General features: G+C 34.6%; 1 protein-coding gene across 5 annotated transcripts in view; it reads right to left on the bottom strand.

The window, feature by feature from the left end:
- Positions 1–25,131, bottom strand: part of LOC106054872 (ubiquitin carboxyl-terminal hydrolase 44-like) — a 61,644-nt gene that overhangs the window by 16,526 nt on the left and 19,987 nt on the right. For all 5 annotated transcript variants that reach the window (XM_056044045.1, XM_056044043.1, XM_056044044.1 and 2 more), the window contains 13 exons: positions 23,444–23,602; positions 22,925–22,975; positions 22,323–22,389; positions 22,085–22,245; positions 16,978–17,113; positions 16,008–16,162; positions 15,276–15,425; positions 14,822–14,924; positions 13,687–13,813; positions 8,077–8,145; positions 7,867–7,963; positions 3,980–4,167; positions 3,507–3,670 (listed from right to left, as the gene is read on the bottom strand). In XM_056044045.1, coding sequence (XP_055900020.1) covers positions 3,507–3,670; positions 3,980–4,167; positions 7,867–7,963; positions 8,077–8,145; positions 13,687–13,813; positions 14,822–14,924; positions 15,276–15,425; positions 16,008–16,162; positions 16,978–17,113; positions 22,085–22,245; positions 22,323–22,389; positions 22,925–22,975; positions 23,444–23,602 — 1,627 coding nt within the window. The remainder of the gene's footprint in view (positions 1–3,506; positions 3,671–3,979; positions 4,168–7,866; positions 7,964–8,076; positions 8,146–13,686; positions 13,814–14,821; positions 14,925–15,275; positions 15,426–16,007; positions 16,163–16,977; positions 17,114–22,084; positions 22,246–22,322; positions 22,390–22,924; positions 22,976–23,443; positions 23,603–25,131) is intronic.

The following is a 25,131-nucleotide window of genomic DNA, read 5'->3' as shown; positions in this document are numbered from 1 at the left end:
GACAGAAGTTAGATTGAACAAGTTACATCACTAACAGACTATAGTCAACTTATATATTGTCAGACAGAAGTTAGATTGAACAAGTTACATAACTAACAGACTATAGTCAACTTATATATTGTCAGACAGAAGTTAGATTGAACAAGTTACATCACTAGCAGACTATAGTCAACTTATATATTGTCAGACAGAAGTTAGATTGAACAAGTTACATCACTAGCAGACTATAGTCAACTTATATATTGTCAGACAGAAGTTAGATTGAACAAGTTACATCACTAGCAGACTATAGTCAACTTATATATTGGCAGACAGAAGTTAGATTGAACAAGTTACATCACTAGCAGACTATAGTCAACTTATATATTGGCAGACAGAAGTTAGATTAGAACAAGTTACATCACTAGCAGACTATAGTCAACTTATATATTGTCAAGACAGAAGTTAGATTGAACAAGTTACATCACTAGCAGACTATAGTCAACTTATATATTGTCAGACAGAAGTTAGATTGAACAAGTTACATCACTAGCAGACTATAGTCAACTTATATTTGGCAGACAGAAGTTAGATTGAACAAGTTACATCACTAACAGACTATAGTCAACTTATATATTGTCAGACAGAAGTTAGATTGAACAAGTTACATCACTAACCAGACTATAGTCAACTTATATATTGGCAGACAGAAGTTAGATTGAACAAGTTACATCACTAGCAGACTATAGTCAACTTATATATTGGCAGACAGAAGTTAGATTGAACAAGTTACATCACTAGCAGACTATAGTCAACTTATATATTGTCAGACAGAAGTTAGATTGAACAAGTTACATCACTAGCAGACTATAGTCACTTATATATTGGCAGACAGAGTTAGATTGAACAAGTTACATCACTAGCAGACTATAGTCAACTTATATATTGGCCAGACAGAAGTTAGAGTTGAACAAGTTACATCACTAGCAGACTATAGTCAACTATATATTGTCAGACAGGAAGTTAGATTGAACAAGTTACATCACTAACAGACTATAGTCAACGTATATATTGTCAGGACAGAAGTTAGATTGAAACATCACTAGCAGACTATAGTCAACTTATATATTGTCAACTTATATATTGGCAGACAGAAGTTAGATTGAACAAGTTACATCACTAACAGACTATAGTCAACGTATATATTGTCAGACAGAAGTTAGATTTAACAAGTTACATCACTAACAGACTATAGTCAACTTATATATTGTCAGACAGAAGTTAGATTGAACAAGTTACATCACTAACAGACTATAGTCAACTTACATATTGGCAGACAGAAGTAAGATTGAACAAGTTACATCACTAGCAGACTATAGTCAACTTATATATTGTCAGACAGAAGTTAGATTGAACAAGTTACATCACTAACAGACTATAGTCAACTTATATATTGGCAGACAGAAGTTAGATTGAACAAGTTACATCACTAGCAGACTATAGTCAACTTATATATTGGCAGACAGAAGTTAGATTGAACAAGTTACATCACTAGCAGACTATAGGTCAACTTATATATTGTCAGACAGAAGTTAGATTGAACAAGTTACATCACTAACAGACTATAGTCAACTTATATATTGTCAGACAGAAGTTAGATTGAACAAGTTACATCACTAGCAGACTATAGTCAACTTATATATTGTCAGACAGAAGTTAGATTGAACAAGTTACATCACTAGCAGACTATAGTCAACTTATATATTGTCAGACAGAAGTTAGATTGAACAAGTTACATCACTAGCAGACTATAGTCAACTTATATATTGTCAGACAGAAGTTAGATTGAACAAGTTACATCACTAGCAGACTATAGTCAACTTATATATTGTCAGACAGAAGTTAGATTGAACAAGTTACATCACTAGCAGACTATAGTCAACTTATATATTGTCAGACAGAAGTTAGATTGAACAAGTTACATCACTAACAGACTATAGTCAACTTATATATTGTCAGACAGAAGTTAGATTGAACAAGTTACATCACTAACAGACTATAGTCAACTTATATATTGTCAGACAGAAGTTAGATTGAACAAGTTACATCACTAACAGACTATAGTCAACTTATATATTGTCAGACAGAAGTTAGATTGAACAAGTTACATCACTAGCAGACTATAGTCAACTTATATATTGGCAGACAGAAGTTAGATTGAACAAATTACATCACTAACAGACTATAGTCAACTTATATATTGGCAGACAGAAGTTAGATTGAACAAGTTACATCACTAGCAGACTATAGTCAACTTATATATTGGCAGACAGAAGTTAGATTGAACAAGTTACATCACTAGCAGACTATAGTCAACTTATATATTGTCAGACAGAAGTTAGATTGAACAAGTTACATCACTAGCAGACTATAGTCAACTTATATATTGGCAGACAGAAGTTAGATTGAACAAGTTACATCACTAGCAGACTATAGTCAACTTATATATAGGCAGACAGAAGTTAGATTGAACAAGTTACATCACTAGCAGACTATAGTCAACTTATATATTGTCAGACAGAAGTTAGATTAAACAAGTTACATCACTAGCAGACTATAGTCAACTTATATATTGGCAGACAGAAGTTAGATTGAACAAGTTACATCACTAGCAGACTATAGTCAACTTATATATTGTCAGACAGAAGTTAGATTGAACAAGTTACATCACTAGCAGACTATAGTCAACTTATATATTGTCAGACAGAAGTTAGATTGAACAAGTTACATCACTAACAGACTATAGTCAACTTATATATTGGCAGACAGAAGTTAGATTGAACAAGTTACATCACTAGCAGACTATAGTCAACTTATATATTGTCAGACAGAAGTTAGATTGAACAAGTTACATCACTAACAGACTATAGTCAACTTATATATTGGCAGACAGAAGTTAGATTGAACAAGTTACATCACTAACAGACTATAGTCAACTTATATATTGTCAGACAGAAGTTAGATTGAACAAGTTACATCACTAGCAGACTATAGTCAACTTATATATTGTCAGACAGAAGTTAGATTGAACAAGTTACATCACTAACAGACTATAGTCAACTTATATATTGTCAGACAGAAGTTAGATTGAACAAGTTACATCACTAACAGACTATAGTCAACTTATATATTGGCAGACAGAAGTTAGATTGAACAAGTTACATCACTAGCAGACTATAGTCAACTTATATATTGTCAGACAGAAGTTAGATTGAACAAGTTACATCACTAGCAGACTATAGTCAACTTATATATTGGCAGACAGAAGTTAGATTGAACAAGTTACATCACTAACAGACTATAGTCAACTTATATATTGTCAGACAGAAGTTAGATTGAACAAGTTACATCACTAACAGACTATAGTCAACTTACATATTGGCAGACAAAATAAATGAACAGAAACTTTCTGTTGGAGTGAATAAGTTATGAAAGGTTCACAAAACATAAATCTAAATGAAACTTACTGAAGACTTATCTGGTTCAGTATATTTCTCCACCAATGCTGGCATGTCATCTAAATGAATAGTGGCAAGTTCTCTTGTATAAAATAAAATATAGGCCTGAGAAGTTAGAACATCTTCCATGGAGACTAATTGAACACGAGCATCATTACAGTGTAACCATGTGCCTAAACACAAAGAAAGAAAAAAATGTGATAAAAACCATAACAAGATACTCCATGCATTCAAATTAATAAATAAATAAATATATATATATATATATATATATATATATATATATATATATATATATATATATATATATATATACCTACTCCTAGTGAGACTGAATCCTCTGCTTGCACAATTTTTGTAAGAATAGTTTGTTGGTCATACAATGTACTGCTCTAAACAACTGCAGTATTTATGGACTGTAATGGCCTTTTCTAAAGTACTTTTACAAATAAATACATACAATGTTCAATCTTAAAGCCTACCTGCACAAGTGTTGTATGTATAGGCTGTGTAATGTCCTGCCCTAAAGCCCACTCCATGGTGCACTACTACTGCATTTAATTTGTACTTTCCAAATGTAGGCACAGTGAGACAAAAGGGAGAGATATCAAGTTCTTCATCAAATGCAACATGAGTGTTGATTTTTTCTCTGTTATTGCGACCACACCATCTGGCAGAAGGATATGCAAATCTTGATCAATTTAATCTTGTTTTCTTTTAAAGTCAACTCTAGTATAGCAACTCCCACTGTCAAAAACTAAAATGTCACTTAATTGTTGTATGGTATGTTAGTAGCCAACTATGAATGGTGATAAATCAAGTTAAGTTCAATAGACAACTTCATTTCTACTCATGACCAACAAAATGTATATATATATATATATATATATATTAACCAGCAATGCAATCATCTGTTGAACTATTGAAAGTGGTATTAAAGTGTGATGTCTACAAACATTGCACTATAAAATCCTTGGCCATGAACTCTCACTCACTGATCACTAATTCTTCCATTTACCTTGGATGATCAAATAAGAACATTTCACCTTTTATTACTTAACTTAAGCCTAAAACAACTAAGGCATTTTCACCATCAAAATGACAGCTGTTAAATTTACCCCCAAATTTTTTATATATTTTTGCCTAATATGCCTTTTAAAGTCGACAATTTAATGTCTAAAGTACAAAATTATATTTCCTTCTGCTTTAAGCACTTATTAACAATTGGTTTTGGTGCATAACTTTCTTTTGTTTTAGATTTTTTAAAATTTAAGTTTATTTCTACACAGATCTAGATCTTAAATCTAATCCTCCTCTAGATTTAGATAATTGTCAAAGAGAATGTGAGAGATTAGATCAGTGTTATTATCAAAGGTGTTTTTACAAAGAACACAAAACATCTGTATGAAACAAGTGTGTGTGTGTGTGCATGCATGTGTGTGTGTAGAAAATGATTACATGCAGATCTACAAATAGGCCTCTATTCTAAATCAAAATTAAAAATCCTAAAAATTCTGGCTGTTCCATTGAATATACAAAGGCCAAAAAGTGTGTTATTGTAGTGTGTATTTTTGTATAGGTGGGGAGGGGGCAGAGGCAGATGAAAAGACTACAACTGATGGGCATAAGAAGTGTTTGTGTATACTCTGTATTAGGGGGTATCAACTGTAACACAGCACAGATATCTTGCTCTTAGACTATAAAACCTACATATATTGATAAGGAAACTAAATAAGGAACTTAAAGCAGTCAGATTGTTCTAAACTTAAGGTATACAACTCAATAAAAGAGAAGTAAGTAAAGATATGGGGACATAACTGTCACAGTATTGTTTCTGACATGTGGTGGTTAAGGTTCACTTGGGGAGCTTGATTTCCGTATTTCATGAGAAAATTGTAGTCTCGTTTGAAATCACAGGCAAGCCTCGTTTTTTGATGTGCCCACCTGATCAGTTGAGCTGTAGTCCTTAGATGGACATATATTGAAAGGTCATATAAGTAGAAGATTTGGAGCATATGTAATAGTTCAATATTTTCACAATTCGGATGGACAACTAGTGCAACATCGTTTATTATCTTATGTGCCTTTAAGGCTGGATTGTGTATTTTATTTCATGTTAATAATGTGAATCGTCTGCTAATCAATAAGTTAGTTTGTGAATTTCAATGTAAGTTGTGCTACTCTAGTTACAGTAGACATACACGACAATAGAAGTGCAACAATTCAAGTAAAGAGAAGGCATATTTAATTAATATAGAGCAGATACTTGAACAAACACCAGAAGAGGTGTTACAATAACAAACTAATAGCAGTCTTGGCCTTCAGCTTTTCTCTTGCCCACAAGGTTAACTGGTGCCACCTATACCGTCACTGCCACTGGGAGATATGTGTCGCTATGTAGCTATCCCAGGAAAAGTTGTCTTCCTAATATACTAGGAATCAGGAACATCTTCTGCTATTCAGGAATGACCCTTTAACTGTTTGGCACACATTCCTATTCTGACAGAGCACCTTTACTGTTTGGCATGGTTGGGTTGGGGTAGGGGCTCCTGATAAATTATTATATCTGCATTATAATTTGCAGGATGTAATATAAAAAAAAGAGCTATGGCCAAATAGTACTATAGACCATTTATTAAAGTGAAGGGTATGAGAGATAAGTGATACTTGAATTTATGCACTGTTTCAATTCAATGTAATAAACACTAGAATTCACTGGCCAAGGGAAGGTTGTTGGCGAGTATATACTTGCAGGTCTTTCTAGTATTATAAGTTTGAAACAAAGGGGGGAGGGGGTGCATGAAATAATATACTGGCCTGGGAACCAAGCAACGGCTGTAACCAGTGGGTAATGCTAAGGAATATTTATTTTATAAAACATTATTTTGACCTTCATGTTTTATTTTTCAAAAAAAAAAAAAAAATTCTAGTCATAGCCTCTCCCGTCAGTTTTACTATCTACTTTATGAGTGGTTTAAGTATTTTACTACCTACTTTATGAGTGGTTCAAGTATTTTACTACCTACTTTATGAGTGGTTTAAGTATTTTACTACCTACTTTATGAGTGGTGTAAGTATTTTACTACCTACTTTATGAGTGGTTTAAGTATTTTACTACCTACTTTATGAGTGGTTTAAGTATTTTACTACCTACTTTATGAGTGGTTTAAGTATTTTACTACCTACTTTATGAGTGGTCTAAGTATTTTACTACCTACTTTATGAGTGGTTTAAGTATTTTACTACCTACTTTATGAGTGGTTTAAGTATTTTACTACCTACTTTATGAGTGGTTCAAGTATTTTACTACCTACTTTATGAGTGGTTTAAGTATTTTACTACCTACTTTATGAGTGGTTTAAGTATTTTACTACCTACTTTATGAGTGGTTCAAGTATTTTACTACCTACTTTATGAGTGGTTTAAGTATTTTACTACCTACTTTATGAGTGGTTCAAGTATTTTACTACCTACTTTATGAGTGGTTTAAGTATTTTACTACCTACTTTATGAGTGGTTCAAGTATTTTACTACCTACTTTATGAGTGGTTCAAGTATTTTACTACCTACTTTATGAGTGGTTTTAAAGTATTTTACTATCTACTTTATGAGTGGTTCAAGTATTTTACTACCTACTTTATGAGTGGTTCAAGAATTTTACTACCTACTTTATGAGTGGTTCAAGTATTTTACTACCTACTTTATGAGTGGTTCAAGTATTTTACTACCTACTTTATGAGTGGTTCAAGTATTTTACTACCTACTTTATGAGTGGTTTAAGTATTTTACTACCTACTTTATGAGTGGTTCAAGTATTTTACTACCTACTTTATGAGTGGTTTAAGTATTTTACTACCTACTTTATGAGTGGTTCAAGTATTTTACTACCTACTTTATGAGTGGTTCAAGTATTTTACTACCTACTTTATGAGTGGTTTAAGTATTTTACTACCTACTTTATGAGTGGTTTAAGTATTTTACTACCTACTTTATGAGTGGTTTAAGTATTTAAGTAGGCTTACTTACTATATGAGTGGTTTAAGTATTTTAAACTGTATTTTTATAAAAACCCAGCTTACAAAAACAACACAGTTTGCTTTCAGAAAACTAAATGTTGGATTTTCAAAAAATCATTTATTTTCTTTAGATCTAAGTGTGATGGTGGAGAGCTGGAGAGAGCAAAAAAAATTAATAGCAGTTTTTGGGAGCCACTATTAAAGTCTGAAATGAAATATGTGATTAAGACCAAGTGCTGTAGATTGTTGTGTTCACATAAAGTAATGGTTATAAGCATTTGAAATGTATATTCTTAAACTTTGTGAGAGTTTCCTCAATGACTTTGTCTATGAAACTTATATTTCTTATTTACCTAAATCTTTTCAAATGTAACCTGAGAATAACTGGTGGTTTACTGATGAGCAGTTGTTTTTTGGCATCTGTTCTTATGTCTTTTTGTTGACTTGAGCCTTTAAAGAAAAACAGTGCTATATAAATTTCTCAGAATACGCTAATATGTCAAAGAAGATCAAATTGAAATATTTGAATGTATTTATATTGATGAGAGATGAATGTAACTTACTATTACAGTGTTCACAATTATATGATTTTGGTTCCAGATCTTCTACATCAGTAAATGTTGACAACATTTCTGTAAGCACAGAATAAAGAATAACATTCATTTTAACCACATTCCAAAAGTTTATGAAAACAGTACTCAAAGCAACAATGAGCAAACATTAAGTTAAAAACATATGCACAAGTCCTCTTCGTAGATTTCTACTCGGCTTTCAATACCATACAGCCACATCTAATGATAAACAAACTGAGTAACTTAAATGTAAGCCCTTACTTAAAAGCATGGGTTCTAAACTTTTTAACCCAACGGCCCCAGTATGTTTAAGTTAACAACACCAAATCGTCAACTTGAGTACTATGTACGTGTGCTCCACAAGGTTGTGTACTTTCTCCTGTAATATACACTCTTTACACTAATGACATAAGAAGCATCTATGACTCAGTTAAACTCATTGAATTCGCTGATGATACTGCCATAGTCGGTCTTATTTCAGGAGACGAAACTCAGTATCGAAGCTCGATAGAAGAGTTTACAAACTGGTGCACCGACAACTTTCTAGAACTGAATGTAATAAAAACTAAAGAACTTATAATAGATTTTAGAAAGAAAAAACAAACTATACGTGAACTGCAAATAAACACTACATCTATAGAACAAGTAAAGGCATATAAATATCTTGGCGTTATCATCAACAACAAGCTTTCATGGGAAGACCACCTTGGAACTCTGACAAAAAACAGCCCAGCGACTCTTTTTTCTAAACAAACTCAACAGTTTTAAATTAAACAAGAAGATCCTTGAGACATTTTACGGCGCGACTGTACAAAATCTGCTAACATACGGAATAAGTTGTTGGCAAGGCAACGCCTCATCTAAACTGTTGCGACGTCTAGAAAACATCATTAAAAAAGCATCAAAAATTACACTCACAACATTACCACATTTAAAGGAACTTTTTGAACAAATGTGCCTAAGAAAAATCGAAAAAATCTTGGAAGACAACAGCCACCCACTCTATCAGAACTATGCCAGGTCGTCGCGAAGTGGGCGACTGCTGTCAATCAAAACAAGAACGGAGCGGTACAAAAACTCGTTTGTACCTCACTCAGTCAGACTCTATCACCGCCACTCATTGATCAGGGAACATGAAATGCACCAAGATACCTGTGTGTAGTCGCTGAATGAACTCTTTATGTTGTCTGTTGTATTTATGTGTATTTTTCTGTTGTGTTGTCTTTATATGAGAAACGAGTCCTTGTAATCACAACAAATTTCCGTAAGGATCAATAAAGCAGTCTTAGTCTTAAAAGATGACACTGTCTAATTTATTTCATCAAAACTCATTGGCCCCATTTTGGACATTTAGTAGCTCTGTATCAAAGTTATACAACTCTGAACAGTATTCTGTCCATCTTCTTATCTCATTCTTTTTCTCAGTTCAACATGTGTTGTTTTTGTCTTGTATTGTGTTACTTCTGCCATGCTTTGAGGTAGTGAGGTCCTTTACCAGTGGGTACACTGTTCAGTCTCTGCTCAGTTTCTTGACACTTTTTCTATTTCCACTTCTTCTTCGCTTCTTTCCTTTTATTTTTAATCCGTGTGTTGACACTATTGTATTGTGTACATATTTTGGGTCAGACAGCCTTTTCCCTTTGAGCTCCCATCACTTGTCATAGGGTCGCAGTATCAGACTGCAATTTATGTAATTACTTTCTCGCTTGACAGCAAATTTGGTCAAGAACATGGAGTTTATTGAATAAATAGCTCCACCTGCTTACAAAAATTATTGCCTACTTAGCAGTGGTTCTCTAAACCCTTCAATATGGGTCTGAGACATGGGTACTATACAAGCTACTAAGACTTCTTGAACACTTTACCATCATGGACTACAGTGACAAGACCACACCACAAATAACAATGTTTTTGTATGGACAGAATAGAGGGACTACTTCTAGTTCAGCAGCTACACTGGGGAGGCCCATATGGGGGACAGCTGTGAACAAAAGGTACTTTTTATTGGTGAACTGAAAGGTGGTTGGCATAACAGAGCTGCCCCCAGAAAATGGTTTAAAGACCAGCTTAGGCACCAGCTTGCTTTAACTGACATAGAAGAGAGAACCTAGCAGCAGGCAGCTTCCATATGCGACATCTGGACATTTATTACAAAGGCCACAGGATACACATTTAAGACCAAAAGGAAAGTTACTGCCAAAGACAGACGTCATGGCGGAAATATGGATGTAGTAAAATATGTATATGCCAAAACCATAATTACCCAGTATATCAAAATAATATCAACAAATAAACCTGTCCAACAAAGCAAAATCTACAAAAGATTGAAACAAAAATAGTCTTCTATAATCTAATCTAACTGGAAATCTATCTAAAGTAAAAGAGGATCAGTCAGCCAGTCTCAATGGAAGTCAGTCAGTCTCAACTGAAGTCAGTCTCAATTGAAGTCAGTCTCTATTGAAGTCAGTCTGTCTCAATTGAAGTCAGTCTCTATTGAAGTTAATCAGCCTCTATTGAAGTCAGTCAGTCTCAACTGAAGTCAGTCAGTGTTAATTGAAGTCAGTCTCTATTGAAGTCAGTCAATCTGTATTGAACTAAGTCAGTCTGTATTGAAGTCAGTCAGTTTCTATTGAAGTCAGAATGTAACTCTGACCAAGCCATTGTGACCGTAAAATTAAGATCATTTTAATACACATTCGAGCAGACCTACATCATCAACTCTCAGCAACAATGCCTTAAGGAGCAATACCTCAATAAGCAATACCTCAAGACTAGGAGTGCACCGGATAGTCGCTCCAGCTTCTGCCGAATATTCAGCATTTTTTCACTATTCTGTGATATTCGTCTCCGGTCGAATATCACTACTGGATAGTTGGCCGAATAGTAAAAGTACACCTATTTAATATGCACAAAGTGGACCTCGTTCCATTAATGTCTGTTGTAGAATGTATTAATGTTTATATTAAAACAAAATAATGTGCTTAAAAAAAGAGCCTTTATGAAATGCACCAAACATTGTTTATTATAAAGACAAGGCGTTATAATATAAATAGAAATGAAACTTTACATTATAAATGCGCTTACATACAGAGCAGCAATGGCTGGCACATTTTTTTCAATTTGTCTTGACCTTTGAGTGGGTTAGTTAACATGTTATATTCGTTGACTTCATCATGCTGACCAGACGTCTGTCTAGCTGTGCGGGTATATCTCCAGAGGTAGAGATGAAATACTCCCACCCCCTTTTATTTGTTTAGTCCATCACATTGAGTTTATTGATAGACAGGTGACCACAAGTTAAATACGATGGACATAGGTTTAATGTCATCGTATTGACACTCTCTAGAGGTCACACCTTTCAAGGGAACTGAGTTTGATTACTTGGTAGTAAATCTTTATTAAGGGGCTGGATTACAAGCCACACCTATGCAGGCCTTTCACTGGTAACCAGGTATATTTCCAGAGGTAGAGATGAACAACTCCCACCCCCTTTTATTTGTTAAGTCCATCACATTGAGTTCATTGATTGACAGGTGACCACTAGTCAGATACGATGGACGTAAGCACTCTCTAGAGGTCACGTCACACGAGGGAACTAGGTTTGTTTATTTAGTAGTAAATCTTACTTAGGGGGCTGGACTTCAAGCCACACATCTACACGGGTAACCGGACAAAGAGTTTGATTATTTGGAGAAAAATCTGAATCACGTGGCTGGACTAGAGGCCACACCTTTTCACATGTGCCGAGTTACTTGGATATAAATCTCAATCTGTAAGCTGAACTAAAGATCACACACCTAAATGAGTGACCTTTAGCTACACAGAACACAAACCGCAAGATTTAATAGCCCAGTAAGCCAGTAACTAATTATTTTGTAGAGAAAAAAGTATATTAGCGTAAAAGACACGACCAGGCCTATCTTTAAATGGAGAGCTATACAGCACCTACTCTTTATTTTATTTATTTGGTCCTTGACACCCAATTTATTGATAGACATTGACCATTTTTAAGCCAGAATGAAAAAACACAACGTGCTAACAAAGCATACTACACTGTAAATACATAAATTACTTTTTCTGAAAATTACTCCTGCAGTTAAGTGTCTTTGATTTGATAACAATTTTCTTAATAATTTGTGACAGTCAAGTAACTCCTTGTTATTACTAAGAAATTGAACAATAGTATCGCTGTTAGGTATAGGAAACAAAGAAATAATAATCTGGAGTGTTAAAAACCCTTGACCTCTGTAACTAGTGTACGGATATAATTTATCTACATGCTTGACTGACCATGCCAATGTGTTATCTTTTTGCCTGACCACTCAACACTATTGCGTATGCCCAAGGAAAAAAACCTGTGATGGTCAACACAATCAACTATACACACTACACTAGGACTACATGTGTAGGCTCACTACGTCTATCTGATCAGACTGTTGCAATCATCTATTTATGATTTTTTTTTGTTAGGGAGAGTGTGGATGATCTATGTTTGCAACATCTAAGGTTCAAGCTACAAATAGGTATAATAGGTAATAAAATATTGTTTGCAGCAAATGGATTTATCTAAAACAATAAATAATTGACCTACTACGCTTCAGAGTCCAGCTACTAACAGCTACTATCAGTATTAAGCCCTTGAAGCCAGAACCAGAAATGGTCTTTGGACTTTAAATTACAAATCTAATGACTAGTTGTTGGTCTGAAATTCATGAACACATACATCCAAACACTATACAAGGCAGATGGCACTTTACTTATGAGAGAATTACATTAGTAACTAGTTAAATATATAATTACATATTTTACATTGACCCTCCCACACACAGCCTTTACAATTGGAGGCCTCGTACATACACAGACATGCTCATGCTGCACAGATTAATTTGTGATAGGCCTATCTGTTTATAAATACTGTTAAGCTTGAATAAATCAATCAGTAACAGAGTTTAAAACTAAGGTAAATAAAAGGAAACAAAATACCAACCAATATAGGTACATGTTATTTTAACAGTTTTGTAAAGTGTTCAGCAACACAAGCTATTTACAAGACTCTTAGGTGTTCGGCTCCGACTCTGGCAGAATATCATTTTTTACTATTCGGCAATATTCGGTTCCGGCCAAATATCAAAAAGTACTATCCGGTGCACCTCTACTCAAGACATAGATCAGTAATGCACTAATTGTTAGAAAAATTTCATTATGGATAGTAAAGATTATTATTATTATTTAATAAGCTCCTTAGTTAAGATTAAACTTATTATGTCATATAAAAAATGTTTTAGAAAAATACTAAAAAAATTAAGCTAGCAATGGCTCTCTTGATATCAGCTGGTACAGCTTTGTCCCATGACTTGCAAAGATCATCCAATGATAAGGAAAATAGTAAAGACATATCCAGCAGGGTTTGAAAAAAAAAATGATTGAACCATGTCATCAAAATGTTAAGTGCCAAAAGACTACAGGACAAGTGAAGTGAATGAAACCAAATCTTGAAGAACCAGGTAAGTTCTGATTGAAAATGAGACACAACAAGAGTAGAGCTGTGCTATGTTTACCTGTGAGGAAACACAATAAGATTGGAGTTGTGCTGATGTTTACCTGTGAGGTGACACATATTCCGTTTGATTTGTCCACTGGTGTATTGGAAACTTCTGGGGAACTCTAGAGATAAGTCTAAAAATGCTTCATGTCTAGCTGATATGTTATTGCAGGACATGCAAGTGACCTGAGCAGAAAAAAGTGGACATTTCATGAAAGAAAAAATATGACTTCATTTACTAATTAAAATCACACTATTCTTGTTATAGTAAAACGTTACTAGCTAAAAGCTAAAATAAAAAACAGAGCTCTCAATTTTCCTTTCTCAACTTCTTAAATAAACAACTTTTGAACAAAAATCAGTTCTCACAGAACCATGTCAGAATGCTATCATTAGCAATTTGTATGTAACCAATATTTCTTTTTCTCTTATTAAGATGTTTTAGATACACATAAAAACTCTTAAATTGCTAAAATTGTCTCCCATTCACTACTTAGAATTGTATGAACTTATAACTATTTGACATGTTTTCAAATTACCAATTGTCTAGCACTGCATCATTTCCAACAACTTGTAACCAAGCATGAGACATCACATCATATCTAAGCAACTATGCAATACCATTGGAAAACAATTATGTCTTTTTGACACAGCTGTTTTGATGCAGTTGGCACAGAGGTCATTTTAGCACAGGGCATTATGGCACTTAATGTTATTGATCCATTAAAATGTTTATTCAAAACAATGCCCTATCTAAGTTTTGTCTGTTTGAAGTGAAGAACAAGAGTTATTTATGTCTGTGACATTTTGTGGCATCATGAGTGTTCAGTCACATCAGAATGTTGTGCAGTTATAATAGTGTCCAAAAACAAAGTGAAAAAATGATAGAAAAAAAAAAGTCTTTTTGAAAAAATGTACTTTTGTTTTAAAAAATAAAACATATATATGCTTTATAAGCTTTTTTAAGAGATGTCAATGGAAGGTCCTATACAACTCTATGTAACAATGTGTGAGTACAAAAGTTATACAGGGGTCACCCACACAGTTTTGTATTACAAACTTTTTACAAGTATCTCATATCCTTTTATTTTCATACAAACAAGCTCTTTCATTACTGTTTTATAGACTATAATTAGATTGTTGGAATAAAAAAAAAATAAAAATGACAAATGCACAAAGGTAGAGTAGCCCTACCTGGCTGATTATTTCTCCTCTAAAACTTTGATCCACAATATTTTCTGTACTTGTACACTGAGGCAGTTGTTCTATTTCTTGTGATACCTTATCTAATAATTCACTAGAGAAAACAAATAGAAGTAAGAAGTCTTCAAACAAAGATGATCATCAATGACTAAAAGTGTCACTGAGAACAATGTGAGGAATGTGTTTCCCCACAGTACCTATACAAATTTGATGGATTGCTGCCAATGGTTTCATCAAGAGAATTATTTAACAAGAATGTTCATAGCCAGTAATTTTAATTGTACTGTGGTTTTGTAAATGATTTTGAACTAGACTAATTGTTTGTGTTTGTTGTTGAGTGAAATCAGGCATCATACAACAGAACTAAGGTCTATACAAAAATAATTGAGGTGATACAATTACAAATGAGCTCTACAACTCTGATAATAAAGTCAACAAGAATTACCATAGAAACTCCTGAGCATCGTGTTGCAAGTGACCTTTAAAGGCTGGAATATATTTCCAAATAGCATGTAGAAATCCATGAGGACTGACTTGGGCCCATTTTCCTGACCATAGTACACGCAGTAGACCATGTAGTTCCTGACATAATGACCTGAAGAAACAATGAATGTACAGCCCTAGATATACTGTGGTTGCAAGTAATGCACTGCTATAGAGAACTAAGTCTAGAACAGGCCTAAAGAACAAGATCCATGGTTTCTTTGTCCTTCTCACTTGGTGAATATGTGACCTGAAGAGTAGAGGCCATACAGAGGAGCTGCTCTGCTCTAATCATGAGCATTAGGTCCAACAACTTGAAAACTTTGACTGGTCATTAGGGCAAATAAAAATGACTAAAAATCTGAACGATGATTCCAGTCCTAAATTTAACCTCAAATACTCTGTGACTGGATACCTACTTAATCACACTGATTTTGCTTTGACCTATCGTATGAGACAAACTACAAATGTCAATATTGGCTGACGATGGTTCTGAGCTGCAATACAGATGCAAGTCAATAAGTCAAATAAGCTGTATGGTCTAAGTATCCACCTCTGAAAACTAATCATTTTAGAGCCTTACTAATGGTCTTAACTTTGCTAAATTATGTAATCTTTTTTGGGGTCTTTATCTAAATATGCTTACATACATTCAGTGAACAAACTTGCTTGAATCAAAGTTAAAAATACTTACAATGCATTCATAGTCTCAGTTTTTACTTTAATATCAAATTCAGAGCCATTCAAAACATCAACGGATTCACTTCCTCCCCCATTCAAACCCCCTGTATGTTTCATTGATTCTGGAGTGGACACAGTCATCACTGAAGATGTCTCATAATTCAAATGCTGTAAAACCAAAACAAAATAGTCAAAACTAACAGCAAAAGTCGTTTAATAATTGAAGAAATACAAGAAAATAATTTAAAATAAATATTCCTATACAAATACATTCATAAAATCAGTAGCCAAGTCATGTAGAAAGAGAAAATGTCTCATTACATGAAAACAAACTTTCTTGTGATCTCAATCAGGCTAACAGAAGCATGCTTGCTAATGACTGCAGAACATTAGGTCTCATTTTAAATTTGCCAGACTCGAATAGAAACCTTTGTTTGGGGCAGTGTTGGTTTAACTTTATGTACTTGAATTGATTCCCATTCAAATGAACAGATAATAAGTGGAAGAGAGTGGCAAAAAAAAGTTCAAGAACTAGCATTTTCTATTATTTAAAAATTGCAGCATCAGTTGTGACAAAATATATGGGTCTCATATATAAGTCAGCTAGGTCTGCATATCCACATAAAAGGCTGCACTACCACACACTTCCTTTATCTTAAAGACAATGTTTTAAATGTTTTAAAACTATTCTGGCTTTAAATGTTTAAATATTACATTCTTTATTTTATTCTAAACATAAGTTATGCCAGGTGAGCTTTTTATTTTTATAGATTGTGAACCATTTGAATATTCCTTCCACAAAATGAGCCTAACAATTATTTTAATAATTTTCACTTTTGTGTCTATTATAAATCATGACTACTCTTTAGAAGTAGATAAGGTTAGTTCTAGGAATTAAGTTAGGTTTGGGTTAAGAATAATAATGGAACAGTTATGCTTTGAATTAGTATTGCTGTAAGATTTGATTGTCAACTGAAACAAACCTGAAAGAAATCTATGGTGTTGAGTCTTTGAAAATGTTTGTGTGTAACAGGTGAGGCGCCAGGGAGAGGAGTACCAATAGGCGAAAACAGACCAAATACCAGCTGACAGAAGTATTCTCGAAAGTCATCAAGGTGTCTAAAAGAATGTACAGTGAAATACAATTGGATTAAGCAATAAAAGATATTCATTAAAGAGGACAACAATAAAAGATATTCATTAAAGAGGACAGCAATAAAAGATATTGATTGAAGAGGACAGCAATAAAAGATATTGATTGAAGAGGACAGCAATAAAAGATATTGATTTAAAAGGACAGCAAAAATAGATATTGATTGAAGAGGACAACAATAAAAGATATTGATTGAAGAGGACAGCAATAAAAGATATTGATTTAAAAGGACAGCAAAAAAAGATATTGATTGAAGAGGACAACAATAAAAGATATTGATTGAAGAGGACAACAATAAAAGATATTGATTGAAGAGGACAACAATAAAAGATATTGATTTAAAAGGACAGCAAAAAAAGATATTGATTGAAGAGGACAACAATAAAAGATATTGATTGAAGAGGACAACAATAAAAGATATTGATTGAAGAGGACAACAATAAAAGATATTGATTTAAGAGGACAGCAAAAAAAGATATTGATTGAAGAGGACAGCAATAAAAGATATTGATTTAAGAGGACAACAATAAAAGATATTGATTTAAGAGGACAGCAAAAAAAGATATTGATTGAAGAGGACAGCAATAAAAGATATTGATTTAAGAGGACAACAATAAAAGATATTGATTTAAGAGGACAGCAATAAAAGATATTGATTGAAGAGGACAGCAATAAAAGATATTGATTGAAGAGGACAACAATAAAAGATATTGATTTAAGAGGACACGTTAGACAACTGTAAAATCTATGAATCTATTTTGTTAAGGGCTACTGGAGGGATGCTAGCATTGGGATGGCTTTTTGTTTTTCTCCTTTACCAAATATTTTAAACAATTTTTATTGGATCCCACTTTCTTTAGCCCTAAGACTTTTCCTACAACACAGTCTCCTTGTCCCTACAACACAGTCTCCTTGTCCCTACAACACAGTCTCTCCTTGTCCCTACAACACAGTCTCCTTGTCCCTACAACACAGTCTCTCCTTGTCCCTACAACACAGTCTCTCCTTGTCCCTACAACACAGTCTCCTTGTCCCTACAACACAGTCTCTTTGTCCCTACAACACAGTCTCTCCTTGTCCCTACAACACAGTCTCTCCTTGTCCCTACAACACAGTCTCTCCTTGTCCCTACAACACAGTCTCCTTGTCCCTACAACACAGTCTCTTTGTCCCTACAACACAGTCTCCTTGTCCCTACAACACAGTCTCTTTGTCCCTACAACACAGTTTCTTTGTCCCTACAACACAGTCTCCTTGTCCCTACAACACAGTCTCTTTGTCTCAACAACACTGTCTGTTCCCATGAGTGGTCAAGATTTCACTGTTCCCTGTATTTAAGATAAAAAAATGATAGAATTTATCAATAGAGTATGTACACTAGATATACAAAACAAAAGCCAGACACATGTCGATCAAGGGACATAAAAAAAAACAACCTTAGATTTTTGGAGCAATATTTCAAAACTTAGATACAATACATCATAATGTACACAAAATAATTTAATAAATGCAGGTTATCTGAAATGGTTTCCAAGATAGAACATCTTTCTGTACGATCCATCTGTCGAATAGACTTAAAAGTTTACCATTGCCGCTGCTACATTACTTTTTCTAACCAACCATCTGTAATCCAAAATAGTAAGTCACATGCATACTTCTTTGGGGAGGAACCTTTTCAAAAATTCAATCTTCTTTTTGTTCATTTCTGAACCTATACGTCAAAAATAGCAGAAGATACTTCATGAGCATTGACATTTTGCCCCTCATCAAACAGAACTTCTGCATGGGATATTATCGCAATGTTGTGTACAAAATGCAGCCACAATTCATCACACAGGTTTTCAAAGAAGCTTTTCATTATGATTGCAAACTTCTTTTGATAAAAGAAATATTATTTCAAAGAAATTATTTAAATAGTCTTTTTACCGAAGGCTTCTGAGCTAACCACCATTTGTAAGCCTCCATGCGCTAAGGCCCTGTGCTGAGATTAATCTCAATTCCGGGTATATGGCAGTGTTCTGTAGGGTTTGCCTGACTCCATACAGGGCGAAACCCCAGCATGCACCAGTTCTATCTGTTTCAAGACTAGTCGTATCTTCGAATGTGTTTCTGAGCACCATGCAATCGAAGAGGATGTGTTCTACTGTCTTGTGTGAGTGTCGAAATCAGGGATAGTGATTCTCTTGGATCCTAGTGAAGTAGGCTCCTATCAGACAGTGATTGCCTAATCCTTTCTGTCTAGCTGCCACCATTTGTCCTTCCTGTTTGAGAACTTTCCAGACTTCCCGTCCCAAGCTACAATGGTCCTTGTTTTTGTACCATTTGGACTTGTTCCATACACAAATCCTATCTTTTGCACTCTCGTATGTTTGCGTCTCCTCCTAGAAGAGTTCCTAGCTTCGCCAAACTGTATGTCCTCTCATTTCCTCTGATTCCACAATGTGAGGGAATCCATTGCATCATGAAGGGTGGCACATCAGGTAAAACAATTTCATTTTATTGAGGGCTCAAAGCATCCATGAAAACAAGGCATCACTAGCCTTCTTCTTTACTTTGTTAATTTTATAGTTTCCAAACCTTTAGTAACCATTGCTTCACATTTGGTTCTTGCACTTGTGTATTTTGGGTCATACACTTCTTAGCAATATCAAAAAGCAGTCCATTGATTGAAAACTAAATGATAGGCAAAAGAAAGACAAAAAAAAAAAGCGGCTGCGAATGAACTATTAAACAAATATTTAGATGTTGTAGAAATACTTTAAAGGAGGCTTACAAGGAACTTTGAATTGAAAATTACTACTTTTTTTTACCCTGTCAATGCAGAATGACAACAAATCAGAATTAGAAAGAAAACTTGCTAATGCAGTTTCTGAAAAGAATGCAGGATGCTTCAAAATAAAAGCACTACTCATGTCTCTAACACAGGTGTCTGTAAAGCATCAAACATGAAATAAGGATCAAGAAGGAAATGCTGCAAAGGTGGTACTTTTTACATTTTAGTCCAAAGATTAAGAAAGATTTGAAATCAAAAGCATTGATTAACTTTTTGGATGAAAGCAAGTCATTGGCTGTCCCGTCTGGACATTTTATGAAAAGCGTGACAACAGACGGTCCAAAACGGTTGGGACATCTGGTCACCTTATATACAAGTCAAATATGTACACTAGATATACAAGTCAAATCAAGTATGTACACTAGATATACAATTCAATTAGGTTTAAACAAATGTGCTGAATATGCAACCATGTAAGTGATAGAAGCAAGATGAGGACATATATGTTAAGACCTAACATTGATTGATTGCCGAGTCCTTATCAAATGTACCATAAAACATCTAGAAATTTTGTTTAGGAAAACCTTTTAACAAAATCTAATTCATATAATGAAGAAAATAACTATGTTTCTTTATAAATCTGTGAGTAAAGTATCAAGTTTTAGATGGCAACTAATTAGTTGATCTAGAGGCGAGGTGGCTAAGTGGTAAAGTGCTTGGCTTCTGAACCGGGGGTCCCTGGTTCAAAACCTGGTGAAGACTGGGATTTTTAATGTCGGGATCTTTGGGCGCCTCTGAGTCCAACCAGCTCTAATGGGTACCTGACATTAGTTGGGGAAAAGTAAAGGCGGTTGGTCATTGTGCTGGTCACATGACACCCTTGTTAACTGTAGGCCACAGAATCAGATGACCTTTACATCTGCCCTATAGACCACAAGGTCTGAATGGGGAACTTTACTTTTTTTTTTTTTATTAGTTGATCTATGATCTTATGTTCATCCTTCCTTTAGTCTCAATTCAACATTCTGTTTGGGTCAAGAGACAAAAGTTGACATGCACTTGCAAAAAGTTCATTAAAATTAATGGGGCATCAACACTGGAGGTAAAAAGCTGATAAGTGTCAGTAGTTTTACATACCTCAGAGCGATCTTCTCAAATGAGGGAACCAAACCCAAACTACTGGCCTGAATTGCACAGTCTACAGCAGCACTGGCAAAACTCAAAACAATATGGAAAGACAAAGGCATAGCCCTCGACACCAAAGTCAGACAGATGCACTCCCTGGTCATGGCCACATTCTTATATGCTTGCGAGTCTTGGAAACTGACTGCAGAGCTAGAGAGGAGGATCCTAGCAATGAGATGCTACAGAAGGATCCTAGGTATTACATTGATAGCATACATTTGAGCCAGATGTGAAGATGTATTTAGTTTGCCAAATGACAACAATGTCTTGATGATACGTTATATTTTGTATAGATCTCTTCATTAGACAATATCTGAATTCATAAACAATATTATGATGCTGAAGATACTACTTTAAAGTATAAACTCAAAACTGAAATCATCTTTTAAATAAATACAAAGCTTTAATTCTGGAACGAATAATCACTTTAATAATATACACACTACACAATATACAATACAATTCAATTTTAATTCTTTTACACTAGTCATTGCTCTTCCTCAAATGAATATAAACGTCCTTTAAATACTACCTCCAGCCCCCTTTGTTGTAACATCCAAACTATTTTTAGAGCCTACGGAAAAACCATCATTGTTTAAAAAAAATTTTGTCATTACTAGTCAACAACCTACAACCATGACTTTGCGCTGCAGAAATACAATCTAAAAATAAACTCAGTGCAATGGCTGCTTTATGTAATGTGACACATTTTAAGACCGCATCACAAATGAAGACAGGGTTACTAGAACTATTTGACCCCTCAATGATGTGCTAACTATTGTAATAAAAAACACTAAAACTCTATGGCCATATTACAAGATCTTTGGGGCTAGAATACCTTCACTTCAGGGAACAGTACCAGGAAAAAGAAGAGGCAGACAGAGAAAGGGAAGGGAAAACAACAGACTAAGGGATAGGTGAAGGATGTTTTGTTCAATATAAATCACACATTGTACCAGTACTTAAGAATAAGACTTACCCCAGTGACTGTACAATGGAGTTAATGTAACAAGTATTGCCTAAATTACGAAGTCCAGTTACTCCTGGTATTAGGGTTCTTCTTTTCATATGAAAAAGACTAGCTCTAGACCTTGTAAGCATTGAAGGTTGATCTGCCAAATTAGAGCTGGATGAAGCTTGCTGTAAAATAAATTAGTTTTCTTTTTCATTTGATCCAGATTTATTTCAGGATTATACTGTAAATAGATGTGATTTACCTTGTCAATTTTTTCTGCTTGTAGATAGGAATACCATGATGAGAACACTTTAGCTAGCAAAGATTTTCTGAAATAAGTTTTATGACATCAATAATTAGTGTTATAGGTATTAACCAGTTGATTAGATAGTGTCTTGTATGTCTACTGATTTATTTGATATCATAATACATTTCTACTAATGGATTAACTTCTCTCTCTCATATATAGAGATATAAGCTGTAGTCAAAATATTTTGCCATATCCAATGTAGACAATACCATTGTTTGCTGATGGTCTATTAAGTTCTTTTGTCTTTGCTTACTCCCGTCATCAGTTGTTCTTTTCCTAATGAGTAACCCATGGCCTTTGTAAGAGATCTCCAAATTCTCTTGGAGCCCATTTTCAGCTAGATGTTCTCCTCTATATTAATTAAGGCAAGCTGGGCAGAACACCTAACCCATATAAGAGACAACCAAAGGCAATCTTTTATTAGCTAGCTTAAAGATTAAAAACAAACCAGAGATACTCCTAGAAAAAGCTTTAAAAACAACCAGTGTCAAACAGTAGATATCTGTATAAATGTATGCCATCAGAAGATTGTTTGAAATAGAATCTTAAGATACCTGTAATGACACATGGCTGTAACCAACATGTCATCTTCATCTGCATGTCTCCTGAAAGAAAAAAGGGAAGTAATACATGTTTTAGAACATATTTATAAGGAAATTTAATTGGCTGTAATAAACATGTTCAACATTAAGGCCACTCACTTCAGATGAGTGCACAAATATATCAGGATTTGGCTACTAGATGAACAGATTATGAACATTCAGAAATAATGCCTGCATGTTTGGTTTTACAGATAAATGATCTCTAAATTCTTGTTCAAAATTCTAAAACCTACCAAAATATATAATACAAAACAAAAATAAAATATCTAAATTGTCGTGCAATATACTTATGTGTAAATCGGCCTATCAATGGAAGTATTCTAGCTAATGAATGAAGATATTATTAAATTTCTCAAAACTTCAAATTAAATTTAACTCTTTCTCTCCTAACTGACGATACCAACGCTGATTCCACTAGAATGTGATAAATAATTATGGAGAGAAAGAGTTAATGCATCATCAATATATTACCTGGAAAGAGCTTGCTGCTTAGAAAATGATCCCAATAATCCTTTTTCTTTCTCCTCCACCTCTTGACCTGACATTGTTCCAATATCAGTGAGCGCAGAACGTAAGGCTTGAATATCTCCTTGTTCATTATCACCAAAAATATATTCATCACAAACATAGCTTCAAACACAGAAGGAAATATGATTCAATTACATGCATTCAACTGATTATTAGATAAATCATCAACAAACTTCTCAAAAAAAAAGAAAAGTTTTTTTTCCCCTCAGACAAGATCCATATAAAAATATAATTTAGATGCTAGAAAGTGTAGACCTAAATTTATTAGTCTAGATTGTAAATCTTCAAGAGAGATTTAATTTAAAAAAGAAAAAGATAGATCTAGATCTTTCAGAAAAAAAAAAACAACTAGATCTAGAATCTAAGAAGTCTAAATATTGTACTAACAAAGTTGCCATACACTTAATGCATTCAGAATAATCTAGATCTGGGCTAACCTATATCTAATGTAGTCTCTAGACTATAGAATCTAGATCCGGTAGACTAGGGCTTTAGTACTGCTAGTCAGCAATATGTTGTCCCAAACACTTTTCTGCAACCGTGACATGGTGTCCATTGCCTTGGCTATCCTGTTGTTTATGTCTTTATCCAATAGAGTGTTGTTGGATATGATGGAGCCAAGGTAACAAAAGTGATCAACAATTTCTAGTGGTTGGTTACTTGAGGTGCAGTCTTTGTGTTTTGGACAAGTATCTTAGTCTTGCTTTGACTGATGTTTAAGCCAAACTTCTGGCAAGCAGCAGATAGTTTGTCAACCAGGGACTGTAGCTGAATATCAGAATCAGCCAAATTGCTGCATCATCAACATACAGGAGTTCCCTGATGAGTAGCTTCCTAATCTTGGTTTTTGCCGGCAGCCTTGATACATTAAATAGTTTTCCAGAGGATCTTGTATGGAGAAACACACCTTCGTTTATGTTGTTGTACGCATAATGCAGTAGACAGGAGAAGAATATGCCAAACAGAGTAGGTGTGAGCACACATCCCTGCTTGACACCACTGCAAACCTCAAAAGATGCTGATAGGGCTCCATTGAATTTGACAGTACATTTAGTTTCCTCGTGGAAGCACTCAATGAACTTCAGCAGTACTAAAGCCCTAGTCTACCGGACCTGTGTTGAGCACCTTGCTGTACGGAAGTGAAACATGGTCAACCTACTCATGGCAGGAAAAAAAGCTAGATGTCTTCCACCTCCGATGCCTAAGGCGGATCTTTAAAATAAGGTGGCAAGATAAGATAACCAATGAGGAAGTGCTACAAAGAGCAGTGTGCCAGGACATCCGCTCTGTTATCAGCAGCAGACGCCTTGGCTGGCTTGGCTACGTTCGTAGAATGCCAGCAGGTCGACTTCCACAGGACATCCTGTATGGCGATCTAATAGAAGGCAGGAGAGCCGCTGGTCACCCAGTTTTACGTTATTCCGAAGTATGCAAACGCGACATGAAGCTCTTCAAAATCGACACTGGCAACTGGGAAGAGGTGGCACTGGACAGATATACATGGAGAGAGAGCATAAAGGAAGGGTCACGGATTGCAGATGTCATACACAACAGAAGCAGAAAGAAGGCTGAAAATGCAATGGCGCATTGTGATTATATATGCCCAACCTGCGATCGCAGCTGTGTATCAA

The sequence above is a fragment of the Biomphalaria glabrata genome, chromosome 10 (assembly GCF_947242115.1).
Source record: "Biomphalaria glabrata chromosome 10, xgBioGlab47.1, whole genome shotgun sequence".
NCBI lineage: Eukaryota > Metazoa > Mollusca > Gastropoda > Planorbidae > Biomphalaria > Biomphalaria glabrata.
Note: the sequence above shows the minus strand (reverse complement) of the source record. Positions and strands in the feature narration are given on the sequence as shown.